This window comes from Hibiscus syriacus, unplaced genomic scaffold (assembly GCF_006381635.1).
Source record: "Hibiscus syriacus cultivar Baekdansim isolate YM2019G1 unplaced genomic scaffold, ASM638163v2 tig00014064_pilon, whole genome shotgun sequence".
Lineage (NCBI taxonomy): Eukaryota > Viridiplantae > Streptophyta > Magnoliopsida > Malvales > Malvaceae > Hibiscus > Hibiscus syriacus.
In genome coordinates this window covers 71,879-94,843 of record NW_024062313.1, presented here as the reverse complement: position 1 = coordinate 94,843, position 22,965 = coordinate 71,879, and the positions used below count along the sequence as shown (strand labels likewise).

At 34.8% G+C, this 22,965-nt stretch overlaps 4 protein-coding genes, 1 non-coding gene and 1 pseudogene across 5 annotated transcripts; 4 read left to right on the top strand and 2 right to left on the bottom strand.

Annotated features, from left to right (window-relative positions):
* Window positions 1-948: 948 nt before the first annotated feature.
* On the bottom strand, window positions 949-3,069 carry LOC120206836 (annotated as a pseudogene).
* A 4,365-nt stretch (window positions 3,070-7,434) lies between these two features.
* On the bottom strand, window positions 7,435-9,632 carry LOC120206834 (annexin D2-like). Its single transcript, XM_039206410.1, has 5 exons — window positions 9,492-9,632; window positions 8,669-8,814; window positions 8,345-8,563; window positions 8,035-8,247; window positions 7,435-7,939 (listed from the first exon to the last, which is right to left on the bottom strand). The coding sequence occupies exons 1-5, from the start codon at window positions 9,565-9,567 to the stop codon at window positions 7,643-7,645; spliced, it is 951 nt and encodes a 316-aa protein (XP_039062341.1). The 5' UTR covers window positions 9,568-9,632; the 3' UTR covers window positions 7,435-7,642.
* A 1,470-nt stretch (window positions 9,633-11,102) lies between these two features.
* On the top strand, window positions 11,103-13,001 carry LOC120206787 (UDP-N-acetylglucosamine transporter ROCK1-like; the record flags this gene model as incomplete). Its single annotated transcript, XM_039206377.1, has 5 exons — window positions 11,103-11,191; window positions 11,573-11,771; window positions 11,858-12,001; window positions 12,226-12,300; window positions 12,840-13,001. Coding segments are annotated over 5 exons (669 nt in total), but the record flags the coding sequence as incomplete, so codon positions are not given.
* A 1,526-nt stretch (window positions 13,002-14,527) lies between these two features.
* On the top strand, window positions 14,528-16,807 carry LOC120206809 (ras-related protein RABH1e-like). The gene is made up of 7 exons (XM_039206389.1): window positions 14,528-14,604; window positions 14,642-14,772; window positions 15,225-15,295; window positions 15,807-15,895; window positions 16,096-16,207; window positions 16,367-16,457; window positions 16,639-16,807. Exons 2-7 carry the CDS (start codon window positions 14,656-14,658, stop codon window positions 16,711-16,713), a joined length of 555 nt encoding a protein of 184 aa, XP_039062320.1. The 5' UTR covers window positions 14,528-14,604; window positions 14,642-14,655; the 3' UTR covers window positions 16,714-16,807.
* Window positions 16,808-17,880: 1,073 nt separating this feature from the next.
* LOC120206829 (50S ribosomal protein L29, chloroplastic-like) lies at window positions 17,881-20,342 on the top strand. Its single transcript, XM_039206406.1, has 2 exons — window positions 17,881-18,295; window positions 20,090-20,342. The coding sequence occupies exons 1-2, from the start codon at window positions 17,960-17,962 to the stop codon at window positions 20,264-20,266; spliced, it is 513 nt and encodes a 170-aa protein (XP_039062337.1). The 5' UTR covers window positions 17,881-17,959; the 3' UTR covers window positions 20,267-20,342.
* Window positions 20,343-21,834: 1,492 nt separating this feature from the next.
* On the top strand, window positions 21,835-21,996 carry LOC120206885. Its single transcript, XR_005524149.1, has one exon. It is a non-coding gene; the product is annotated as a U1 spliceosomal RNA (small nuclear RNA).
* The last annotated feature ends 969 nt before the right edge of the window (window positions 21,997-22,965 follow it).

Here is a 22,965-nt window from a genome sequence, read left to right as displayed (position 1 = left end):
TCAGGGCCGGTTTTGGGCCTGTGCGGGCTGTCCAACTGCACAGGGCCCAATTTTTATAAGGGCTTCCAAAAAATTTTAAATCTTTCGTATATACGTGTATTTAGGATGTTTGACCCAAAAATTTTCAAGTTCAAGGCCCACATTATTTAGAGAATATCTTACTTTGTATTTCACTTATTACATGAAGATTTTTTTACCATCATTTAACGTTTTCTTATAGTATAATAAATTTTGAAATATTAGTGAATTTATATATCTAATATTTTAGTTTTAAAATGTCTATTTTACTGTTATGGCATAGGACCACCAAAATTTACAAGACGGCCCTGTGACTGCTGAAACCTGATTTTCACCAAAACAATTCACTCATCACATGAACAATGTAGGAGTCTAACAGTTCCTAGTCCAACTTCCAAATCTCGTGATTCTCAAGATTCTATTCACATTTGGATTAAAGACTTGAAAAGTTTATTCAATTTGTCCCCTCTAAGGCTTCATGTGAAATAGACAGAAGTGGATTTATTGAATCATTGATAGTCACATGAAATGTATATCAGAAAGAGGCACAGTAATGTATCAGAAACTATTTCTATTACTTTAATATCCACCTCTCACTGCAGGTATCAATGGAACTCATCAGAAATGGCACTCTACTGTATCAAACTATGTACTTGATTATTGGATTAGCAGGACATTAGCTAATAAACTGAGCCAGTCCTTATAATCAGAATGGTAGAATACATCAAACTTTGATTTGGACAATGAGAGAGATTATATAAGAGATGATTTTATAAAACATATTAATAGACTTTCATTTCTTTTTTTCACAAGAGAGATGGATTGCTCAAAGCTGAGCGACATCAACCAGAAAGAGAAACAAACAAAGAACATAATATATCGACCATAAATTATCATACAGCCATTACAATGTGAAGCACATCTTTTATGAAATAAAAAGGGAAAGTGGTCCTTAAGTTGCAAGGACCAAAGCTCGTTCCACTTTCTCTTCACTTGTATTCCGAATCATGTTGTTTTCAGGGGACAAGCCAACGCAGGCCCTCAGTATGTTCTCCAGCATTGCACGTTGCTTTGACAGTGCATTCACCACTGGTGTGCCTGGTGGAACCTGTTAAACAATTCACTTTTTACCATGAAAAATTTGCCATGTACTTTATAATTCATTTTGGTTGGAAAAGACAAAGGACTCACTAGAGGGGCCTTGCTGAGGTAACTGAGGATAGCAGCCACAGGGTGGAATGAGTGGAACTTGCTATCTCCTTCAGCTTTGAGCTGGATCCTGGTGCTAAGCTCAGCAAGGAGAACCAAATCCAGGATGATTGGAGCAGCCAACAGAGAGTCCTCGCATGTTGTGCAACACAATTGTGTTCGTACCTCCCATGAATATCTCCGATGTGTACTCGTCCATGGCTCTCTTGCTATCTCCCACATACGGTACATACTACAACACAAAAGCCAGAGAAAACCCATCAGCTGCAAGCACAAAAACAGGCCTAGATTGGTGAATTTATGCATTACCTTGATGACCACAACATGATCAGGATGTTCACCAGGCTGATAGAGGATTCCATTGCTCGAGACCATGTCATCCACAACGTTGCTCTTGGATATCTCCTTGGAGCGGAAGGTTTGGGGAGCTGATAGGTTCATGCCATCGTTGTTTCCTAGATGATTGTAGCTCACTATTGACGTTGGCTGTTAATTTGTAAGCAAATACGCATCAGTATCACATTATTATCTTTATCGAGCCATAAGTTTCATTAAGTTGAAAGATTTGAACCTTGATTCCAGCCCCAACGAGGAAATCCACCAGGACAGATTTCATCTTGGTCTGCCCACTTTGAAATCGTCTCCTCCAATCAGACTGTTCCTCTGAATAGCCAAATCAATTAACCCTGGAACGAAGGTGTTTGTGGGCTTCCATTGATGAAGGGAACATTCTCAAGAACACAAGCGATAGCATACAGAGTGGAAGGAGAAATCTCAGACTCATTCTTCTCCAAAGAACACAACAGGTTCTCCACGGTGTCGTTAGCCCCACAACCACATTGCTGTACCTCTCAGTGTTTGCAGTCCAGAGAACAACCACCTTGTCCACCTTGTTTTTCTCCTCGAACTCCTAATCAACACAAAACAAAAAAAAGGTCGGCTACATTTCAAAACACACTCTTTCAACTTAAACAAAATACCTAATATCTTTGATGATTTGCTGAACTTGTTCTTTCTTGGTCCCATGATGACGTTATTGGCACGTCACCTTGGTTGGCAGCAATGAAATCTGGTTCGTAGATTCCAGGGAGTGGGACCATGGATTCCATGTAGGGTCGCAGCTGTTTCTGCAGATCAATATCAAACACCTTGGCTCTAGCCATTGCATCAGCTAGGTTCATGTCACTTATGTCCCATCCACCAAACACAACATCCTCTGGGTTCACCATGGGGACAAGGCTCTTAAATGGAGCATAAATCTCCTCCCCATTGTAAGACCCGACCCGGATCGTTGATGCTTGAGTAAGAGAACCAAAGTAATTAGCTTGTTGCACCTTGTCCTTGGTGGCCCAGGAGATGCCACTGAGATTAAAAACTCACCATCGGTTAGTTCAAAACAAACCACAATAAAGAACATTTAATGAACAAACTCACCATCTGTTAGCTAACACCACCAGTCAGGGTCGAGCCATTGTTTCCTCCCCATCCCACAAGCATTACCCTATATAACATGAAACAAAATCAATGAAAATTTCAAGACAAACCCAGAAAAGAAGAAGGGCAGATTAGATTCGGACCCTAGTTTAGGGACATGGATATCAGTTTTGAATTCATATTTGACAGTCTTGGGTGTGACAACCCATTGATAAGTTCCATTTTTGTTCTCATGAACAAGCTCAGTAGTCTCGTAGTTGTACACCGAGTGGATTTCATTGTCTGTGTACTTAACATTAGGACTCTCTACCTTAAAGCTCTCAATGAACATTTTTGCCGATGTTCACAAAAATAAGAACAAAAACAAGAAGAACTGCGTTTCTTTGCGTTGGTTTGAAGCTCTGGTGCTCCATTGTTGTGGACTGGGAAGTGCATTTATAGAGGAGATGATGCACGTGGAGTGACGTGAATGGTGATGCCTGCACGTTAAATTTTGTTATTGGTGATTCGGTTTAAGAGAAGCTACGCCATGCAACTTTTGTAAACTGTAAAATGGACCATTACAGGCACGTGTGAGGAGGAGGATTCGTTGTGACACGTCTGATTAGGATTGCCGCGTGGCGTGGCGGAGTGTAAGAAAACTGCTTTCATGTGCTGTGGGTCTATGGCCTTAGAAAGGTACTCGGAAGACAGTGAACGACCTCTTGGGATAATCTAATTATATACTCCATTTGGGACTACCAGGCTGGCTTAGTCATTCTAAGACGGACACATTTCGTTAACGGATATGGAAGAAGATACGGGCTCGGAAAGGTCCATTGTTATCTCAAGGGTATACCTATTATTGGTGGAAATTGAGTTTTAATTAATTAATTCAGATAAAAAAAATTAGAAAAGAGTTCTAATTATTAGTATTAATTTATACTTATATTAAATTCTATATAATATTATTAGATTTTGCATATGTTTAAAAATAACAAATTGAGTTTAACAATAATTTTTTTAATGATTACAAGTCAAATAAAATTTTATCAAATTTATTAAATATCAAATTAAATAAAATAAAGATCAAATAATTTTCAAATTGAATTGAATATTATATATTTTTTGATCGACTCGCGCTATTAGTAGCTATAATATCGACCTATGCGATGGGGCTCTTTTTGTTTTCAAAGGTATGCACCAAAACTAATGCTACGATGAGTAGATTTTGGTGGAGGTGACTGTTCCTTGTCGAACCTAATTTTTACGTTGGATATTCTAAAGAACTTATATGCAAATTTTGATCCAATTTAAAAGTTCATCGAATAACTCAATCAATTCTCATTGAATCTGTCTCTCAACTTGCATGACACTTACCCTTAAAAATATTGTTTTCTTTAGTAATTTAGGTAATTATGATGGAGTATATATTCGTAATTTTATTAACATATTTATAACGTACAGACATCATGAGACACAACTGTTTAAATATAAAATCTTACAAATATATCACAGAGACAGTCTAATATGTGCATTTAAGTAGTATTATATTCCTTCAAGAAAATATTATCTTATATTTTTTATCAAATAAATCAAATAAAATAATACATTATATTTAAAATTTTATACTTTTAGTGATAATATTACATTTTATGAACTAAACACTTTAATTATAAATATGTAAAATTTCAACTGAATGGTTTGTAACTTGTAAGATATATAACTTGAATTGATTTCGTCAAAGCCCGTAGTTGACATCTTTTGTTCATCAATGATATTTAGCGATGATCTAGAGATATTTTTTTAGTGTGAGTACGTATATATTAACAACATAAAATTTTTATATATGAAATGGACATAAAATAAATGACCATCCAGCTCAGTTGGTAGAGCACAAGGTTCTTAACCTTGAGGTCGTGGGATCGAGTCCCATGGAGGGCATTTCATAATTTGGAGGTCTCCTACGGAAGCTGCTCTCAATCTAGTGTTGGGGCAGCCTACTATCTTACCTCCCCTTACCCCATTACATATGAGAACAAGGGACAGCCAAAGCCAAAATGGACATAAAAAATTAAGATGAATATAATAAAGAAATAAAAAATATTTTAAAAAATAGATTTTAGTGTCAACCCTGACGTAATCGTGGCTCAACCACTAATGATATCAACCAATTAGAAAAAGAAAAGCCATGAGACCTAGGAAGGATGATGGAATAAAATCTTACAAATATATCACAGAGACAGTCTAATATGTGCATTTAAGTAGTATTATATTCCTTCAAGAAAATATTATAATCTTATATTTTTTATCAAATAAATCAAACAAAATAATACATTATATTTAAAATTTTATACTTTTAGTGATAATATCACTCTAATTATAAATATGTAAAATTTCAACTGAATGGTTTGTAACTTGTAAGATATATAACTTGAATTGATTTCGTCAAAGCCCGTAGTTGACGTCTTTTGTTTATCAATGATATTAAGTGGTGATCTAAAGATATTTTTTTAGTGTGAGTACGTATATATTAACAACATAAAATTTTTTACATATGAAATGGACATAAAAAATTAAGATGAATATAATAAAGAAATAAGTAATATTTTAAAAAATAGATTTTAGTGTCAACCCTGACGTAATCGTGGCTCAACCCCTAATGATATCAACCAATTAGAAAAAGAAAAGCCATGAGACCTAGGAAGGCATGATGGAATAAGCGGGATGCTGAAGTGATTGAGAGTGACTCATAACCAAGCTGTGGCATTTTGTTATTGGGGTTCAACAAGTAGAAGAAGCCATTAAACAACTTAGATTTTGATGTTTTTGTGGTCCCAAAGTGTGTGTTTTTTACATAATTGAGAGAAACGGTAGTGCAACTGAAGGGTGAAGTTTTTGAATCGTACGTCTATTAATAATGGAAATTCCTTTTCTTTTTATTTCTTTTGCGTGCCTGTAATTAAGAAACGAAGTCAATTAGGTACAAACTTTAATTCCCAAAAGATTATTTGCAGTGTGAACTCAGACTTGGGGGGGGGGGGGAATTTTGGAAACTATAACTTGGGAAATTCCTTTTTCTTTTGCGTGCCTCTAATGAAGTCATGCCATTGTCAACATTCTAGGAAAGTAGTGTCCTTAGTGCTAAAATTTTTCCAGAAACTTATTATATAAAGGCTTAAATGAAAAATCAGCTATGCTACTTTTTTTTTAAGTACCTAAATTAATTTTCAATCAAATCAGATACTTAAATTGAATCGGGTTAAGTTTGGGTGGAGGGTGAAAAGACTTTGACCCAACCCGACCCGAGGATAGTAAAATATATTTTTATATAATTTTATGGATAATCCTTATAATACCTCATGTCTCTATAGTATTTCTTTAATTAGGTCCTTAATTTGTGTCGGATCTGATTAGGTTGAGTTTGTAGTCTAAAAATCGAAATAGATTAAATTCGAGTGGATAATATATATTTTTCGGGTCGGGTCGGGTTCCAGTGGAGGGTGAAAAACCTCCGACCCAACCCAACCCGAGTGTAGTAAGTATTTTTATATAAATTTATGGATAATTCTTATAATACCCCATCTCTCTATAGTTTTTTAATTAGGTCCTTAATTTGTGTCGAATCCGATTAGGTTGGGTTTGTAGTCCAAAAAAATCGGATTAGATTAAGTTCGAGTGGACATATATTTTTCGGGTCGGGTTGGGTCCGGTGGAGGGTGAAAAACTTCTGACCCAACCCGATCCGAGGGTAGTATAGTAATTTTTCATATAAACTTATGGATAATTTTTATAATACCCCTCTATGTAGTGCTTTTAATTAGGTCCTTAATTTATGCCGAATCAAATCAAGTTGGACTTACAGTCCAAAAAATCGAGTTAGATCAAATTCGGATGGAGGGTATATATTTTTCTGGTCGGATCGAGTTTAGATAAAAGATATATTTTTTCTATTCTTGTCAGACTCGGTTAAAACCCTACCTATTGTCATCACTAATTATTATTATAAAAACTATAAATATAATAGTATCCCGTGCCAAGGGCCCCACTACCTTTGCATCTAGGGATACACATGGCTTGAGTTGAGTCGAGTTTCTGATCAATACGACTTAACCTGTTAAAAATACACTTTCTACTCAAAACTTGACTCAATTTTATTTTAGGATGATTTCATCAAATCCAGAACTCGACCCACTATAGGATATGAAATCCACATTCAATTTGATTTGATCCAACATAAATATATATATATATATAATTCTTAATTTTATTTAATAAAATAAAAAGATAATTGAAAAAATAATATAAAAAATAATACTATGACAATTATCCTCAAATATATGAGGTATAATTATGTTGTCTTTTTATATCATATTATGTCGGATATTTTTCACTTTAAATCTAAATTAAATCTCACTCATACCTGAAATATTAAAAAAAACTCAATCTAAAAAGATCATATTAGGTCAAACTCATCGAATTCAAAACCCCGAATTATCTAGAAGAACACGTTGGCAAATTTAGAAGAACACTTACTAGTTTTCAATTTTACAGGAGTTCTTGTAACTATTTGTTTATTAAATTATTATAAGATTATAAACATTTGGAAGAATATTTTAAGAGTTGTGATCTTTTCACATTACATAATTTGACAAATATCAAATATATAAACTCATTTTCATGTTATCCAATAAATTTAGAATTAATTTACTACGACTATAACATGACCATTAGAATTTGTTTATCATTAAATTACGTATCAACATATAAAAAAATGTAAATTATAATGCTTGATTAATATAAGTATCCTTATATATTTACTATTAAAGACATAATTTATTTAATCATTAAATATTCTTGTGCAACTCACATGTCCTGATAAAAGCACCAAACTCAAGCCATGTTCAGACAATGGACAGAACCAAACATAAGTCTCACACCTGAAAGTGCATACTAAATACATTATCCATACCAACTACTGAATATAGAAAAGCAGCTCAGCTCAGACTTCTCCAGCTCCAATCAAGGCAAGAAGCATTTTCTCGTAGTCTCCGGAAGTATCTCCAGCAATCGCCTTTTCGAGAGTCACACTGTTCCTTCGCTGATATTCCTCCTTAATACGTACCATGTCTACCTCGGCCCTAGTCGTCACAACTCTAGTAAGTGCCCATTCATCTGTTCCCATCTTGTTGATGGCTTGTCGTAGAACCTTCTCGAAATATTTCTCAGGGACGGTCAGGCACTTAATTGCAGCCCTCAGCAGTTTGAGGAATTCATCATCCGCGTCGGCCTTCAAGTCCTGCAAACCAGAGCTTCGTTATCAGTTTGAATTACAACATGGCATATGTTTGTACTATGCAACTTGCTCCAACTTTCATGCAGGTTTAGAAGAACCTTGTTGATAGCATTCCCAAAGGCATTATTGTAGTGATTCAGGGTCGCATTTAGCTGTGCCTTACTCCTTGTTGTTACAATCCTGATGACCTCCTCATCACTGTATTGCTTGTCTGAGATCTTATCACGAAGTATCTTCGCCTCCGACTTTGCCAATGTCAAGTTCACCTCCTCTCCCTCGTATCGAAATGCACTAACCAGTGGGACCAAAAGCTGCAACAAAATCAAGTAATCGATTAACATGCAAATGAAAAAAAAGAGCAAAAATACATTGGAATTGCATACACGACCAAGAAATTTAAGACCAAACCTTGCGGTAGTCTCCCTTGGTATGGTGTGCAACATCTTCTTCAAGGGATTTCTTATAGCGGGCATGGTATGCCTTCCTCACATTGAACAGTTCATGTGAAGATCTGGTGCAGGCTATTTCCATGATAACCCAATTGCTTGATGTGAATCTCTTGGTAGATTCATTAGCCAGATATGCATCACGCTCTGCAGGGTCCAATGTAAACAGCACCACAGCTCGCTGTCGAGAAAAATCCGAAGTTAAGAAACACATAATGGCTTCTAAATCTTCTGCTTTCTAGCCAAACATCAAGTTGATCAAGAAAAAGGGATGTTAAAATCTGACCTCAAAGTCACTTGTAAGTTCCTCGTCCAAAGACTTGAGGAGATCTTTCCCATAAGCTTCATGGTAAGTTTTTCGGATCGAATTGCGCTGTGCAGCGTTTCTGTGAGCCAATATATCTATAATCAATTGCTCATTGGTACCCCAGCCTGCAATAGATCATCAAACAGGAGCAAACATTAATTGTTGTAAACCAATTTTCCGGAATTCATACCTACAGATGCTGGTTGAGAAAAGATAGGCATGCAAATGGAAGATTACATTACAAAGAATGTAATACTTTGTAAAGGCAAAATCTGATGCAACTATGAAGATAATCAAAGGTCCAATAACCCTTTTAGCCTGTCTTACTTCAAATTAAGCAAAAATTATTCCACAATTGCTTGGTTCCATGTAACTCCAAAATCACAATGATCATAATGTTCAGTCAAAGTATCATCAGATCAGAAATACAGTCAAAGTAACCATTTCCAGTTGAACCTTATCACCATCAATTTCTCATTTAGTTCACTTAGACAGACACAAATCTCATAATTCTCTCTCTCTCAAAAAAAAAAAAAAGAACTTTAGTCTTATCAAATCACATTAGCTCTTCCAAAGATCCTAATGCAAAATACAGATGAAAAAGGAAAACATGAAGCCAGAACAGATCAGATCAATAAAAAAAATCAAAATACATAAAACCCATGATCCAAAACAGTGCACCATGATTAAATCAAATAGCAAGAAAAAAGAACATCTTTCCTTGGAAAAAAGAAAAAGAAAAAGAAGGGTAACAGAGATTCATTAATGATTCTGTTTAGGAAGGATAGATCTAATTAAAAACCTTCAAAAGCTTTACGAAGCTGCTCTGCGTCCTCAGAAGGAGCAGGAACATGAGCTGGAACTTTGAGGGTTGCCATTATCACTCTCTCTACTTTTTTTAGGTTTGTGTACTGGAACTGCAAACGATTGTGATGAGGGAAATTGTCTAAAGCCTTACCATTTATTTATAGTGCATGAAAGGTAATTTCTATATGGCAATAAAGAGTTACTCAACAAGGGGGGGAAATACAGAGTCGCTCACATGGAAATTTCCACCATAGTTTTCGACTTTTGCATCATTATTCAGGCAATAATACGTAACGACAGAAACAAGATATTAATATATTATTGTAATACAAAGCGAATCTGAGCTGTGATCATACACGCGTTGGGGGTAGTTGAGTTTCAGATACATCTGTTCACATTTCAAACGTTATTTTTTTCAGCATAATGCTAAAATTAGCGTTAATGTTTATTAAAATAATTATTTTAATTTTTTTGAAGTTTTTTGACTTTTATTAAAAGGCTTCCGCAAATAGAAATTTTTAATTAACAATTAATTAACGCTTTAAAACATAAGTTTTTATTTTAAAATGAAATATAGACAGTCAATTACTTTAGAAAAAAATAAAAATTAAAGTGATTTTTAAGTAAAATATTAAAGGTTTCTGTGCCTTAAAATGAAACATAAAGGTCAAAATGTTAAAAAAATAATATATATCAAAATAATTGTTTTGATAAATGTTTATGGTTAATTTTGATATTATATGTTAGGTATGACTCATATACTAGTTGACGGAGAGATGTTGGAGTAGAGTTGAGCAGAGTGAGCTTGAGTTTAAACTTCAATCGAGCTAAATCTGATAACATTTCGAGTTTAAATTTTTTCAAACTCAAGACAAGATTTAATTTTTGATTTTTCTCACAAACTTTTGAGTTAATTATACGAAATTATCACTTAAGTCAACCCACTATTCACTTTTAGTTTCGTTGGCTTTACATTTGTCGCTTTAAAATTTATTAGTCGTGGGATAAAGAAAAAATACAATTTATTTTGATAGGATTGTCGATTTGGATGTAATACGAAAAGATGGTCCATGGACCGTTGATGGTGCATTTTAATGACCACTCGATGGACCCCTAATACGACACCAAGCCCTATCTCTTTTTCAACCAGCTACGAAATTACGGAAAATAAAACAATCGATCGTAAATTAAAATGTAAAAGAAAATGAACAGATAAATTTATGTGATAAAATGTTAATGCGAAAAATCACGAAAAAGAAACAAAGAAAACCATTATAAAATTGTGAATATGGTTATCCAGTCTTAATATCGAGGAGAAAAATATTGACGTTGTTACAAGGAAAGTATGTGAAGTATGATATCAGATATATATTGTTGTATATCACATGAGATTCAATGATTTCACTTTTATTATTGTTCATTCTATTTCTCGTATGATTGCTTCAATACTTAATTGGTTAAATAAAATTAATTAAAAAGTATCATTAAACTGTTGACGATGAGAGAGAGAAAACATCACATGAGTATCATTGTTAATTTTGTAATTGAGTAACTAAAATAAAAATATGAGAATAGATGAGTGACTAAAAACATAATTTACCCTTTCTTTGTGCCATCGTATGATTCACTTGCTTTCTCAATGCTGAACCAGACAAAAATCATTTTCACTGCCTTATTTACATGTATCATACTGAGGTATCTTTCTCAATGTGTCCTTTGTCTATCATTTTCTCCTTTGATTGTTCTCCAGGGAAAGGAAATGGCTAGATTAGAGAATTTTGTACGGATCAAGTGGTTCCTATTAATGCTAGAAACTAGGTTTATGTTTTAATATTTTGCTCTGAATTCACCAATATGTTTGTCTGCTTTGCCCTTTTTAGATTTCCAAATGACTTAATTATTAACTATATCATGTTTCATGAATTCAATAGATCTTATAATTGTTTTTACTTTCTTTCCCAAAATGCATTGTTTAATCAAAACCATCATGAATATGGACATGTACAAAATAGTAATGATGTTTTGGGATATCATATATGCGAGCTTATTTGGCTCAATTTTTGGTTAACTATGAAGCCAGAGGTTGTCAATTCAACAAATTGGGGCTCTATTATTCTTGATCATCGCAGCTGTTCTTCTAAGCATCGGTGAAGGCTCTAGCAAAGGCTCCAGCAGTGGTGAACCCGAGCAAATTTTATTTTATGGAATTGTCCCAGTCTTAGTTGCTTCTGCTCTCTCTGGTCTGGCTTCTGCATTATGCCAATGGGCTTCTCGGGTGTGATTGAGAAATCACCTATTTTCCTGCTTTAACTGAAGGCTTCCCTATTTTCTTTCCGTTCCTTAAGGTTTTCTTTATTTCAGGTCAAGAAGCACTCATCATACTTGATGACCATAGAAATGTCTATTGTTGGAAGCTTGTGCTTACTGGGTAGCACCTATAAGTCTCCCGATGGAGAAGCTACCAGACGGCATGGGTTCTTTTATGGTTGGACCCCACTAACTTTGGTAATACTATTTTATTTGAAAATTTCTCTGAAGAATGCTAGGGATGTTTTTGGCATATAATTAAACTGGAAAAGGATAGAGTAAGGCTAGGTAGGGAATTTAGTAAGCTAAGACTGTTTCTCTATTGAATGCTGTAACTTTATTTTGACAATAGTTTTATGTGTTAACTGCTATGGCACATGCATTCGAAAGTTTAAACACAATTGGCTTCTTTCTTTTTTCAGATTCCAGTTGTGGCCAATGCTCTTTGTGGGATTCTTGTTGGTCTTGTCACCAGCCTTGCTGGTGGTGTGAGAAAGGTAAGCCCAACTACATAAAAGTAATAGAGTGGCTTAGGAGTATTGAGGCCTAGAATAATTTTTAAAACTAAAAAAGATACAGGTCAACATGGGCAGGCCTGAAAATTTTAAATTCTCATCTAATTTAAGTATTTTCTTTGTATTTTCTATTAATGATATGTTTCCGCGCCTCTAACATAAAATCTTACATCCTTCCCTTAACACGTGGGCTCTGAATTCCATATGATTGTAAATCATCAAGAAAACAGAATGTCAAGTTTAAAGTAATTGACCTTACTTCTTAGTTAGTAATTTTACCAGTTCTTGTATAGACATCAAAGAGGGGTGGAGGGTAATTTGTGGCTGCAAGTGATGGCACTGATACAGAGCGGAAACCTATTCCCTTCTATGTATCTAAATTCTAAAAAACACAGATATCTTTGAGGGAGCATTAAAGCTAAAGATCACCCTTCCCTTAAGCCATAAATATTTGTTGTCTGAATTTACCACATCATTTTCTTAAAGACAGACGTCAACAGAATTTTCTCAAATGCATGCAGGGTTTTGTCATGGTTTCGGCCCTTCTAGTAACATCCATGCTGCAGTTTCTTTTGGAAGGAGAACCACCATCGGTTTATTGTCTTGTGGAACTTCCGCTTGTCATCAGCAGCATTTCGATATACCAGAAATATCCATACCAAGTCAAAAAGAAAGAAGCCTAATCACCGGTTTCTCAGAGTTGCCTCAATTATTCAAGTTTCAATTTGTTTTCCCAGCACGATATCTTTTAGGATTTAGTTATACTTAGTGGCTAATAGTATAGGCAAGGGAGAAGGCATATTATAGGTATACTTGTTTTCATGGACATTTGAACTAGGTAATGATTCTGACTGAAACTGGGAAGAGAAAGAACAAGGCTTTTGTTGTGTGGAGGGGCGTCCAAAATTGTATGAACTATGAAGTGAATATCATGGCTTTGAGACTCCATTGTACATTTAAATATACTTAGGATTAAAGTAAATATATTTTTAACATCTCAAGCGAATTTAATCTATAAAAATATTTAATATTAATTCATCTTAAATTCAGTTCAGTGTGTTGTTTATCCCAATCAAACACACCTATGTCTTTACTTAGGTGTCAACCTTCTCCAATAGCAAGACGAATAATCTCCTCTTCGAACTGTACACAATATAATAGTCTTAACGTGAATTATTTGTTTTGGACGATTTTATGTACTATAGACTAATTTAAATTACCTTCAAATCATAAGTGGTATTTATATTACAAATCAATCCTTTTAATGTAGTAATGGCAACGGGACAGGTTCGGGGCGGGTTCTGCTCTCTCCGTTCCCGTCCCCGAAATGAATCCACATCCCCGATCCGATCCCCGTCGAGTTTTTTATCGGGGCGCCCCATCAGGGATTTTTTTTGCCCCGTCCCCGAACCCAACCCAAAATATTATACCCGAACCCAAATCCGAAAATATTATATATGATTAATATAAAAAATATAAAATATTATATATATAATTAATATAAAAAATATAAAAATATTATATATATATAATCGGGGCGGGGAGGGGATACCTTGCCCCGAACCCGAACCCGAAAAAATCTCCGATACCCGACTCGATATCATTCAAACTCGACCCGATCTGAACTTGACCGGATTTCAGAATTCTCCGTCGGGTTCGGGTCATTCTGCCATCCTATTTTAATGCAACTCATAGTTAATTAAATCCCTTGATAATGAGTAGATATTTTCTTTCGCTATTTATTTTACATGCAATTTCATAGTTTAAGGGCATAGTGTACACGAGAAATAAATAAATAAAATACATAAATTTATTAAATGAATTAATTCAGAACTAAAGGAAATAATTATTATACTAAGAACACACAAATCCTAACAAACTATAATTAGAGAAACTTAAATTATTATAAAATTTTAAATTTAATCCATAATTAAAACGAGTTAGAACTACTAAAAAGAAATTTAAGCCCAATTATAATTATAATTGTGATGTATTTAAACCATTTTAGAAAAATAACATTGTGGTGGTAGGGGTAAAATTGGAAAGACGAAACCGGTTCAAAGTATTTGACTTAGCCATCCTGCTCGTCATGGTTGGCGGTTTCTCCTGCTCTTCATATATATATATATATATATATATATATATAAAGTGGATTAAACTCGATTCTCAAAGCTTTCCTTCCTTTTCTTCTCCTTTAATTTTTTTTAAAAAAAAAATCCATTTCCATCAATCATAGTTATAAAAATAATAACGAAAATTGCAACACAATTTTTCTTCCATATTCAGATCTGAATCTCTGTCGTTTACAATAAAAAATCGAGAGAAAAAATTGCAAAAATGGCTACAGTGTCCCCTCTTGCCAAATACAAATTGGTGTTCTTAGGCGATCAATCCGCAGGAAAAACCAGCATCATCACCCGTTTCATGTACGATAAATTCGACACCACTTACCAGGTAAATTTCTCCATTCTTTATTTTTGAACAGTTCGTTGATTCTTACGGATTCAAACCAGATTTGACCGTTTCTTAAGTTCCTCTGTTTCGTACATTGTTTAAAAGTGATTTAGTTGACGTATTCTAGGTAGATATTGATCCCCAGCATTAATCACGGTTTTAATATTGTTATTTGATTGCGTTGTTGGTCTTCAACGAAATTATTTTAGTTTAGAAATGTTTGTTTCAATCGTATAGGGAATTATTATCAATTTGGCCTAATATCTTGAAACAGATTTCTCCTCTTTTTTAGCACATCATAATTGATACAAATTCTTTGAATTTTGAATATCGTTACTCTAGATCATAAATATGTGATTTGACTGTTTATTTGTTTATTTTCCTTGATTATTATTCTTAAGCTTTTTTTAAGAAGAATTTGCTCATGATATTTTGATATAAATCAATTGCAGGCTACTATAGGAATTGACTTTTTGTCAAAAACAATGTATCTTGAAGATAGAACGGTTCGATTGCAGCTTTGGTAATATGGTTTCTTCCTTTCCCCTCTCTCTCTCTAACAATGTATTCTTGGATAACTCTGTTCAACGCCATATACATCTCTCCAACGGTTTCCATAAAAGCTGAATGAACATAAGCACGATTCTTGTGAGCTGAAGGACATTGTTTTGATTGCTTATATTGATTTTAGACTACAAATTTGTTCCAGAAAGCGCTTGCTTTTGCTGTAAGGCAGATATAATTTGTTGTCAGCTGGTAAAAAAACAATCTTGTTGAATCTCCCAGCATTTCCTCTTATATGCATGCAATTACGAAATGTGACAACTTTATGCTTGGTTGAAATTTGTTATAACAATCTGGTCTGCCATATTCAATTTCTGATGACCAGTTTTTAGGCAGCTATCTATTTGGCTAGAGTATATTGCAGCATGTCAAGTAATCTAATTTATTGGCTTATAAAGTTCATATGCTCTTCAAATTTTCAATTGTCTCATCTTCAATTGAGTTTTATCTTATGAGTTATGATTTCACAGGGATACTGCTGGCCAGGAGAGATTCAGGAGTCTTATTCCAAGTTATATTAGAGACTCTTCTGTTGCAGTAATTGTCTATGATGTAGCTAGTGAGTATAAGCTAACCCAAATACCCCTTTTTTTTCTTCTTATTTTTGAATTCAGTAGATGAAAGACTGTAATGGAAAGATTTTATAATCTAATGCATGATACCGCTGGTAAACAACTCTCCCATTATAACCACTGGCATTAAATTGGAGTAAGTTAACCTTAATTACTGTACATTCCTCATTCGGATTTGTCCTTGCAGATAGGCAATCATTTTTTAACACTTCTAAGTGGGTTGAGGAGGTACGCACAGAACGGGGAAGCGATGTCATTATTGTCCTTGTCGGGAACAAAACTGATCTTGTTGATAAAAGGTCAGTGTTGAGTTGGAAAGCTGAACTTTTGTCTGTTTTACATATCACTGTATTTTGATGATTTTGTTTGCTTTGCTTGGTACTTTGAGATGGTTTAACACTCCAGCTTTGAGTAATTCTTAATGCTGTTTCCATTTATACCGTTTGGCGATTAAACAGGCAAGTTTCTATAGAGGAAGGAGATAAAAAGGCTCGTGAATTTGGAATAATGTTCATCGAAACCAGTGCAAAAGCAGGATTCAACATCAAGGTGAAAAACAAAACAAAACTATTTGATAGTTGTACATATACATGTACAACGACACATGCACATGCACATACACATACATATACATACACAAACACATACACTCGCACATATATATACACATACAAATATACATATACATGTTTGTTAACTTCCCAATATTATCATGAATGTGAAATGGCAGCCTCTATTCCGCAAGATTGCTGCAGCTTTACCGGGGATGGAACGCTTTCTTCAACAAACAGGAAGACATGGTTGATGTGAACTTGAAGTCGAGCGGCAATTCATCTCAGAATACAGAGCAGCAAGGAGGGGGTTGTGCATGTTAAACAGGAAATGTGTTCACTAAACAAGAAAGGAAGAATTCAAGCATTTTACCCAACCATCAAAATACACAAGTAAACTTAGCAAACACGGTAAAGGTTTGTTATTCATTTTGTTCTGCGTATTAACTAGAGTTCTAACTATTTTTATTGTCTCGGAAAATACCTTCTAGGATAGTCATTCATTGGGATTGGGTTCTTTAATGTTCATAATATTTTTATACAGATTATTGTTTTTATATTATTTTTATACAGATTCTATTCTATATAAATGCTACTGAAAAATGAAAATGAAAGCATTGTTCTAAACAAGTTTCTCTTCTTCTTTCCTCTCTCCCTAAAAACACGATCGAAAATACATATACTTCAACTGTTAAATATAATGGAAACTGGTTTTTTTAATAATTTGAGATGATTATAAAAATGTATTTATTCATAACTTTCATGATACGTTGATAACGCATACACTTCGCAAACCATAAAGTTTTGATATTATTGCGTATTATGAGTTTTGAAAGTAGGAATTTAGAGGTTTAGGGTGACAATAAGGATGATGGTTGATTAGTGGGTGGGCGACGACAGATGGATCATTGTTGGAGATGAAGGCGGTGGTCGATCGACGACTACTGAAAATGAGTTTGAAAATAAAGATTTTAGAGTTTTTGTTTTTTTAATAATTTTAAAGAGGTTTATTTTTTATAAAAATAATAATATTTATAAATAATAAAAATAAATTTTTAAAAATATAAATACGACATGTGTCATATTAAATTTTATTAACGACCGTTACAATAGACACTTAAAAAATTAACTTTAAAAACACTAAATACACATTTTGAGTGAAAAATACTTTACACTTAAATTTAATAAATATTATAATTTAAACACTTATTTTTCTTTAAATTTATTGTTTTATTAATATTCTATATCATTATTTTTATTTTGATAAAGTAATCATTTTATCATAAAACAAATTTTTTTAATAATCCATTTAGTTTCAATAAAAAAAATTACTCAAATACTAATGGCTTGTGTAGCTTACGTTTTTTTTGTCATTGGGAAAATGATAAAAAGAACCTTATCTTATAATCTATATTCCGAGTGCTAAGAATCGAGAAAGAAGTGTACACTTGCAGGAGAAAGAAAAGCCACGAAGATAAAGCTGAATTCAAAGAAGCAAAAATGTTGAGCGTCTCAATTGCTTCCCCAACAACCTTTACTTTCCCTCCAAAACCCAAATCTTCAATCCCGAAAACCTCCTTCACCGGCGTCAGGATACAGCACTTATGTTCCCAACGGTTGCCTTCTCAGGCGACCTCGTTTCGAAGACTACCAGCGTCGTATTCGGTGGTAATGATGGCGAAGCGAGGAGAAGAAATGAAGGAAATAAGAGCCAAAACGACTGAGGAAATCAACGATGAAGTGGTTGAGCTGAAAGGAGAGCTTTTGATGCTTCGTCTTCAGAAATCGGTTCGTAATGAGTTCAAGTCCAGCGATTTCCGGCGTATGCGCAAAAGGGTATCCACCCCCGCCCCGACACACACGCACTCACTTCATTGTTTTAAATGATTTTCTCTTAACAGTTTAATTGAAGTTCAAATGAGATTTCAGAGTCTGGGTATTACTTTAGTTATATTTTAAGATATGAAGAATCAAATGAAGGGATATTTCAATTCACAAATCTCACAATTCTCCATATAGATAGGGCTGGAGAAGTTTAATGAGAACAGAAATGTCATTTTTTATGAATCTCACAAAAATGTCGTTGAAAATTGTGATTTAAATTCCCGGAAATCTAAACTTTGATTGGACGATGCAAGTGACTATGATAGCTATATTTTGCTCAGTTGACAATGTAGTTTAATCGCTACTCACTGAAAGTTGAAATTTTATGAAGGGGTGTTGATACAGAAATATTTGTAGGGTGGCACATATATATTAATAATATATATTTTTCGTATGGGGCACAAATAAAATTTAGGATGATCAGTAAAATGAACGACTAGCATAAATAAATTCGGATTTCGGGGTGGGCACCCATCCACCCTGAGCAACCCTTGCATCCACCACTGGTCCGTGCAATTCGTTTTCCTTCTATTTGTGACCCAAAAAGCTTAACAGAAAGATGGATTTGGTGAAGTTTATATGTTATGAATAACATAACCACGGTCATCTTTTCTAGGTATGTATGTAAGTGTATGTGTATTGATTCATCACCTTGTCTTGCTATTACATCTGGTTGCTTATAAAGCTTTTCAAGTTTTATTAAGTAGGTTGAGAAGTCAACTGCTTCTGTGTTTTTTCCTCTCAAATTTTGGGTGGCTTTATTTTTTATGTGTTATTTTTTAAACCAGTGTTCTTATTGCCAAATGGCTTTCTTTGTCTCCCTTGAGCTGGTATTTTGTTTCCGTCCATGTGCTCACTGAATATATTTAACAATGATGGTATTACCTTTCCATTGCTTGAGCAGCTGATATGATGGTAAAACAAAAGCATATAACGGCAACCTTTAAACTCAAATTATGATAGAGAAATATGACAATATCCTGAAAATTTTGCCTCAGCTTCATGCCACACAAACTAATAAATGCCGATATACTAGTAGTAGTCATTTAGGTGTGTGGTAGAGAGAAGGATGTCTTTGGTTTAAAGCGCACTACTGAAGCATAAACGTGCTGTACGCCCAATATTAGTCAAGATAAGCTTCTGCTGACTGTAGTTGAGCATGCTTCCTTCATTTTTCATGTTGTTGTTTCTGATAGTTTTATATCCCAGTTCAACGGTTTTGTTGCAAAAGAAAGAGAAGAAAAGGCAGGTAAACAATGATGCTTGTCTTGAGGCATTGTAAAGCCACATCTGGAAGCCTTCTTATACTTGATACTCCTTAAGGGTCTCCCTATTTCATGGTTAACTTTTGACCATATACTTGTTCTGTCTAATTTTAAATATTTACGAGGCTTCGGAAATCAAACTTTAAAATTTGTTTAATGTATGGCTAATATCTCTATTCCTGTAACATGTTATGGGTATTGCTTGACATTTTTTAGATGATTGTAGTTTTGTTTCACCATCCAAAGAAAGTAGAAAAGTTTCTACTGCGAACTTTTCAAGCTGAGAAAGGACCCATAAAAAAGCAGCTAGTTTGGTTGGCTTTTACACTACTTATTTTGTGCATGCACCAGGCACAAAATTAAAGCCTGACCTTTAGTTATGCGTTATTGATCTATTTTCTGAAGATAATAGTAGTTTTTCGATTTACTTAAACTTTGAGTACGATATTGTGATAACGAAGAACGTGTTGTGTTTTTATAGATTGCTCGCATGCTTACCGTTAAGCGAGAACGAGAGGTGGAGGAGGGCATCAACAAGCGATTGTCAAGAAAGCTGGATAGGCAATGGAAGAAAAGCATTGTTGTGAAGCCACCCCCATCTTTGATCAAGTTGAGAGAGCAAGAGGCGGCAGAAGAAGCTGAGAAATCCACAGCTTGAATGAGCCACTCTTAGATTCTTAGACATTTTCATGGCTTGAAGTTTCTATTTTTAGACCCGTTTTATGGGAGCATTTGTTTTATACAATTTATGAAGAAAAGCTTTTAACCAATTAAAACTCGTTTTATCTATAAATAAATGGTCTTGTTAACAAATCTATGTATACTAAAATTAAAAGTTATCCGATGCTAGATTTTCAATTTGAATATATGAATTAGAAAATAAGTAGCATTGTCTTTAATTCGAATTTGTAGGATTAATTTCGTTGACAAATACAATAAAATTTGGTGAATTTCTTTTAGCACCAAATCTTTTATTTGTTTAAGGTTAATTAGTAATGGTATTATGTTTACATATTTGATACATTCTTATATTTGTGTTTTATTTATAATATTTTATATCGTGTCCTAATTGTGTTGTTTTTTTTCTTCATGAATTTGTGTCACATAACCACGTTATCTTTAAAATTTTCAAGTTTAATTTACATTATTAGAATAATTCCCAATTTGTATTATATGTTAGTGTTACTTTTATTAGAATAATCTCCTACAAATTCTTTGACTGGTGGTTTCCCCTCAGAGGTTGGTAACATGGCGCACTTAAACTGCTGAATCTGCAGACAACGACTTATCAGGCCAGCTGCCTAGTGAACTAAGCAGAGTTAGTAACTTGGAATACCTTGATTTATCTGGTAACAACTTTGAAGGGAAAATACCTTAATGAATTTAATGTGTCCTATAATGATCTGTCAGGTCCTATTCCTGAAAATTTGAGAAGCTTCCCTCAGACCTCAATCTTCATTTTCTTCAGGAAACAGGTTACTAATTTTCCCCTAAATAAATGGCATGCCATCAGCAAACTCTGCTCAAGGGGGAAGTTGTTTGCAGTGTCTTTGAATTTGTATTAAATGATGATTCTTTTGATCACCTAACTGGCTAATTGAAACAATATCAAGAGTTTTAAGGTTACAGCCTAAATGTGGAGAAATATTCAAACGTGCAGGTTTTCATTACAATTGTCATGCATGCAAACTTGGTTATGTACTTCTATTGCAGGTGTTCATGAATTCATTTTGGGTTTTCATTTTGACTGAAAGTTGGCGTAGAAGTTCCTCACTGTGCCAGTCGCCAGCGATTACGGTGTTTGCCTGACTGATTATTCCCTTCACCGGCTGATGACACCAACTGGCACTGCAGAGCAGATATTGAATCTGGGAGCCCTCCGGAGCTGGCTCATGCGTCTAAACCAGTGCTATCATTGAAGGCATGTGTACGCATTTGGAGTGGTCCTGATGGAATTGTTAACAAGAAGTGCAGGAGACGTGAATATCAGGGCAATCAGGAGCTATGGTTGTGACAGATTGGGTTAAATTATGTGATGAAGGGACTGTATTGACGGAGACATTGCAAGCGGGGAAGAACACACTAAAGAGATGGATGATTTGCTAGCCATATCATTCAGCCTCACCTGTCAGCTGGAAAAATTCAAATCCAGGACTGTTTTTGGTTATAAAGCAATAGTCCAGGAGCTGGACTTAATAAACAAGAGGCAACTAGCAGCCTTGCAACATACTTACCTGGATGGGGTCAGTGGGTGATATTCAAGGCCCATGGCCTAGGTTAGCGACCTCCATTGCACTTGGGAGGGTCGCTCGCCTAATGTCTCCCCAAAGTGGGAGAGCCTACGTCATAATTTGTGACAGTGGGGGCCTGCGTTGGCGTGGCCCCATCCAATCCTAGTTCAAAAGTTAATTTTGCTCAGCATATAATTATGTTCCCTAATTAAGCATCGTTAAGTCCAACCTTAATATTTGGATTATGCTTTCGAAAACTAATCGGAAAAGGCATTGTAATTATGAGTCTATACCCTTTGCAGCTGCCAAGAATGCCAATCTGCTTCCGGTATTACCACTTTTCATTGGCTCGACCATAATGGACTTCATCATGGAGGAGGATTCGTTTTCCTCATTCCATTCCTTGATCAATAACGAACAGCCTCTTAAAAGATCCATTTTTGTAACATTGGAAGATTTTTTTTTCATTTACATTATGGTTGATTGGGTCCGACGACTGCCTGTTGTTTGCGAGTGCGACTATGAAAGCCTGTGATGAAGTCCTTAAAAAGAGGTATGATGGATTGACAAGTATTGCAGGGAGGATGATTACAGTGATCGGAGACTTGGCAACTCAAGCTTAGGGGCTTAATTCTATGCTAAGTTGGTGAGACCCCAGAGCTACTTCATTGTTCATGGCCTTTTGTTTAATCGCTTCTATAGCATTCTCTCTTGTTCCTTGTCGCTTACTTGCACTTGGATTTGGCTTTTTTTTTCGCGATGAGGCATCCTCGATTTCGAATCACCACTCCTTCACTGCCCCAAAACTTCTTCAAAAGATTGCCTGCAAGAACATATGGTATGATATGAGAAGGTGCTGCAGTCTGAGGATAAGAGAGGAGTGTTTCGGATATCGGATTTCGAACCCGAACCTGTTCAACGTTCAAAGAAAGCCATGCAGATTCTTTACTTTTACTGTTTTTTCGGTATACATGGGAGTTTCACCCTTCAAACCCATATTTGTGAAGTTTAAAAGTGCAGTGCAAGAACTAACTAGATGAGTTTTCTATGAATTTACTATTTTTGACTTGGGACGCAATATGGGCATTTGGTCTAGTGGTATGATTCTCGCTTAGGGTGCGAGAGT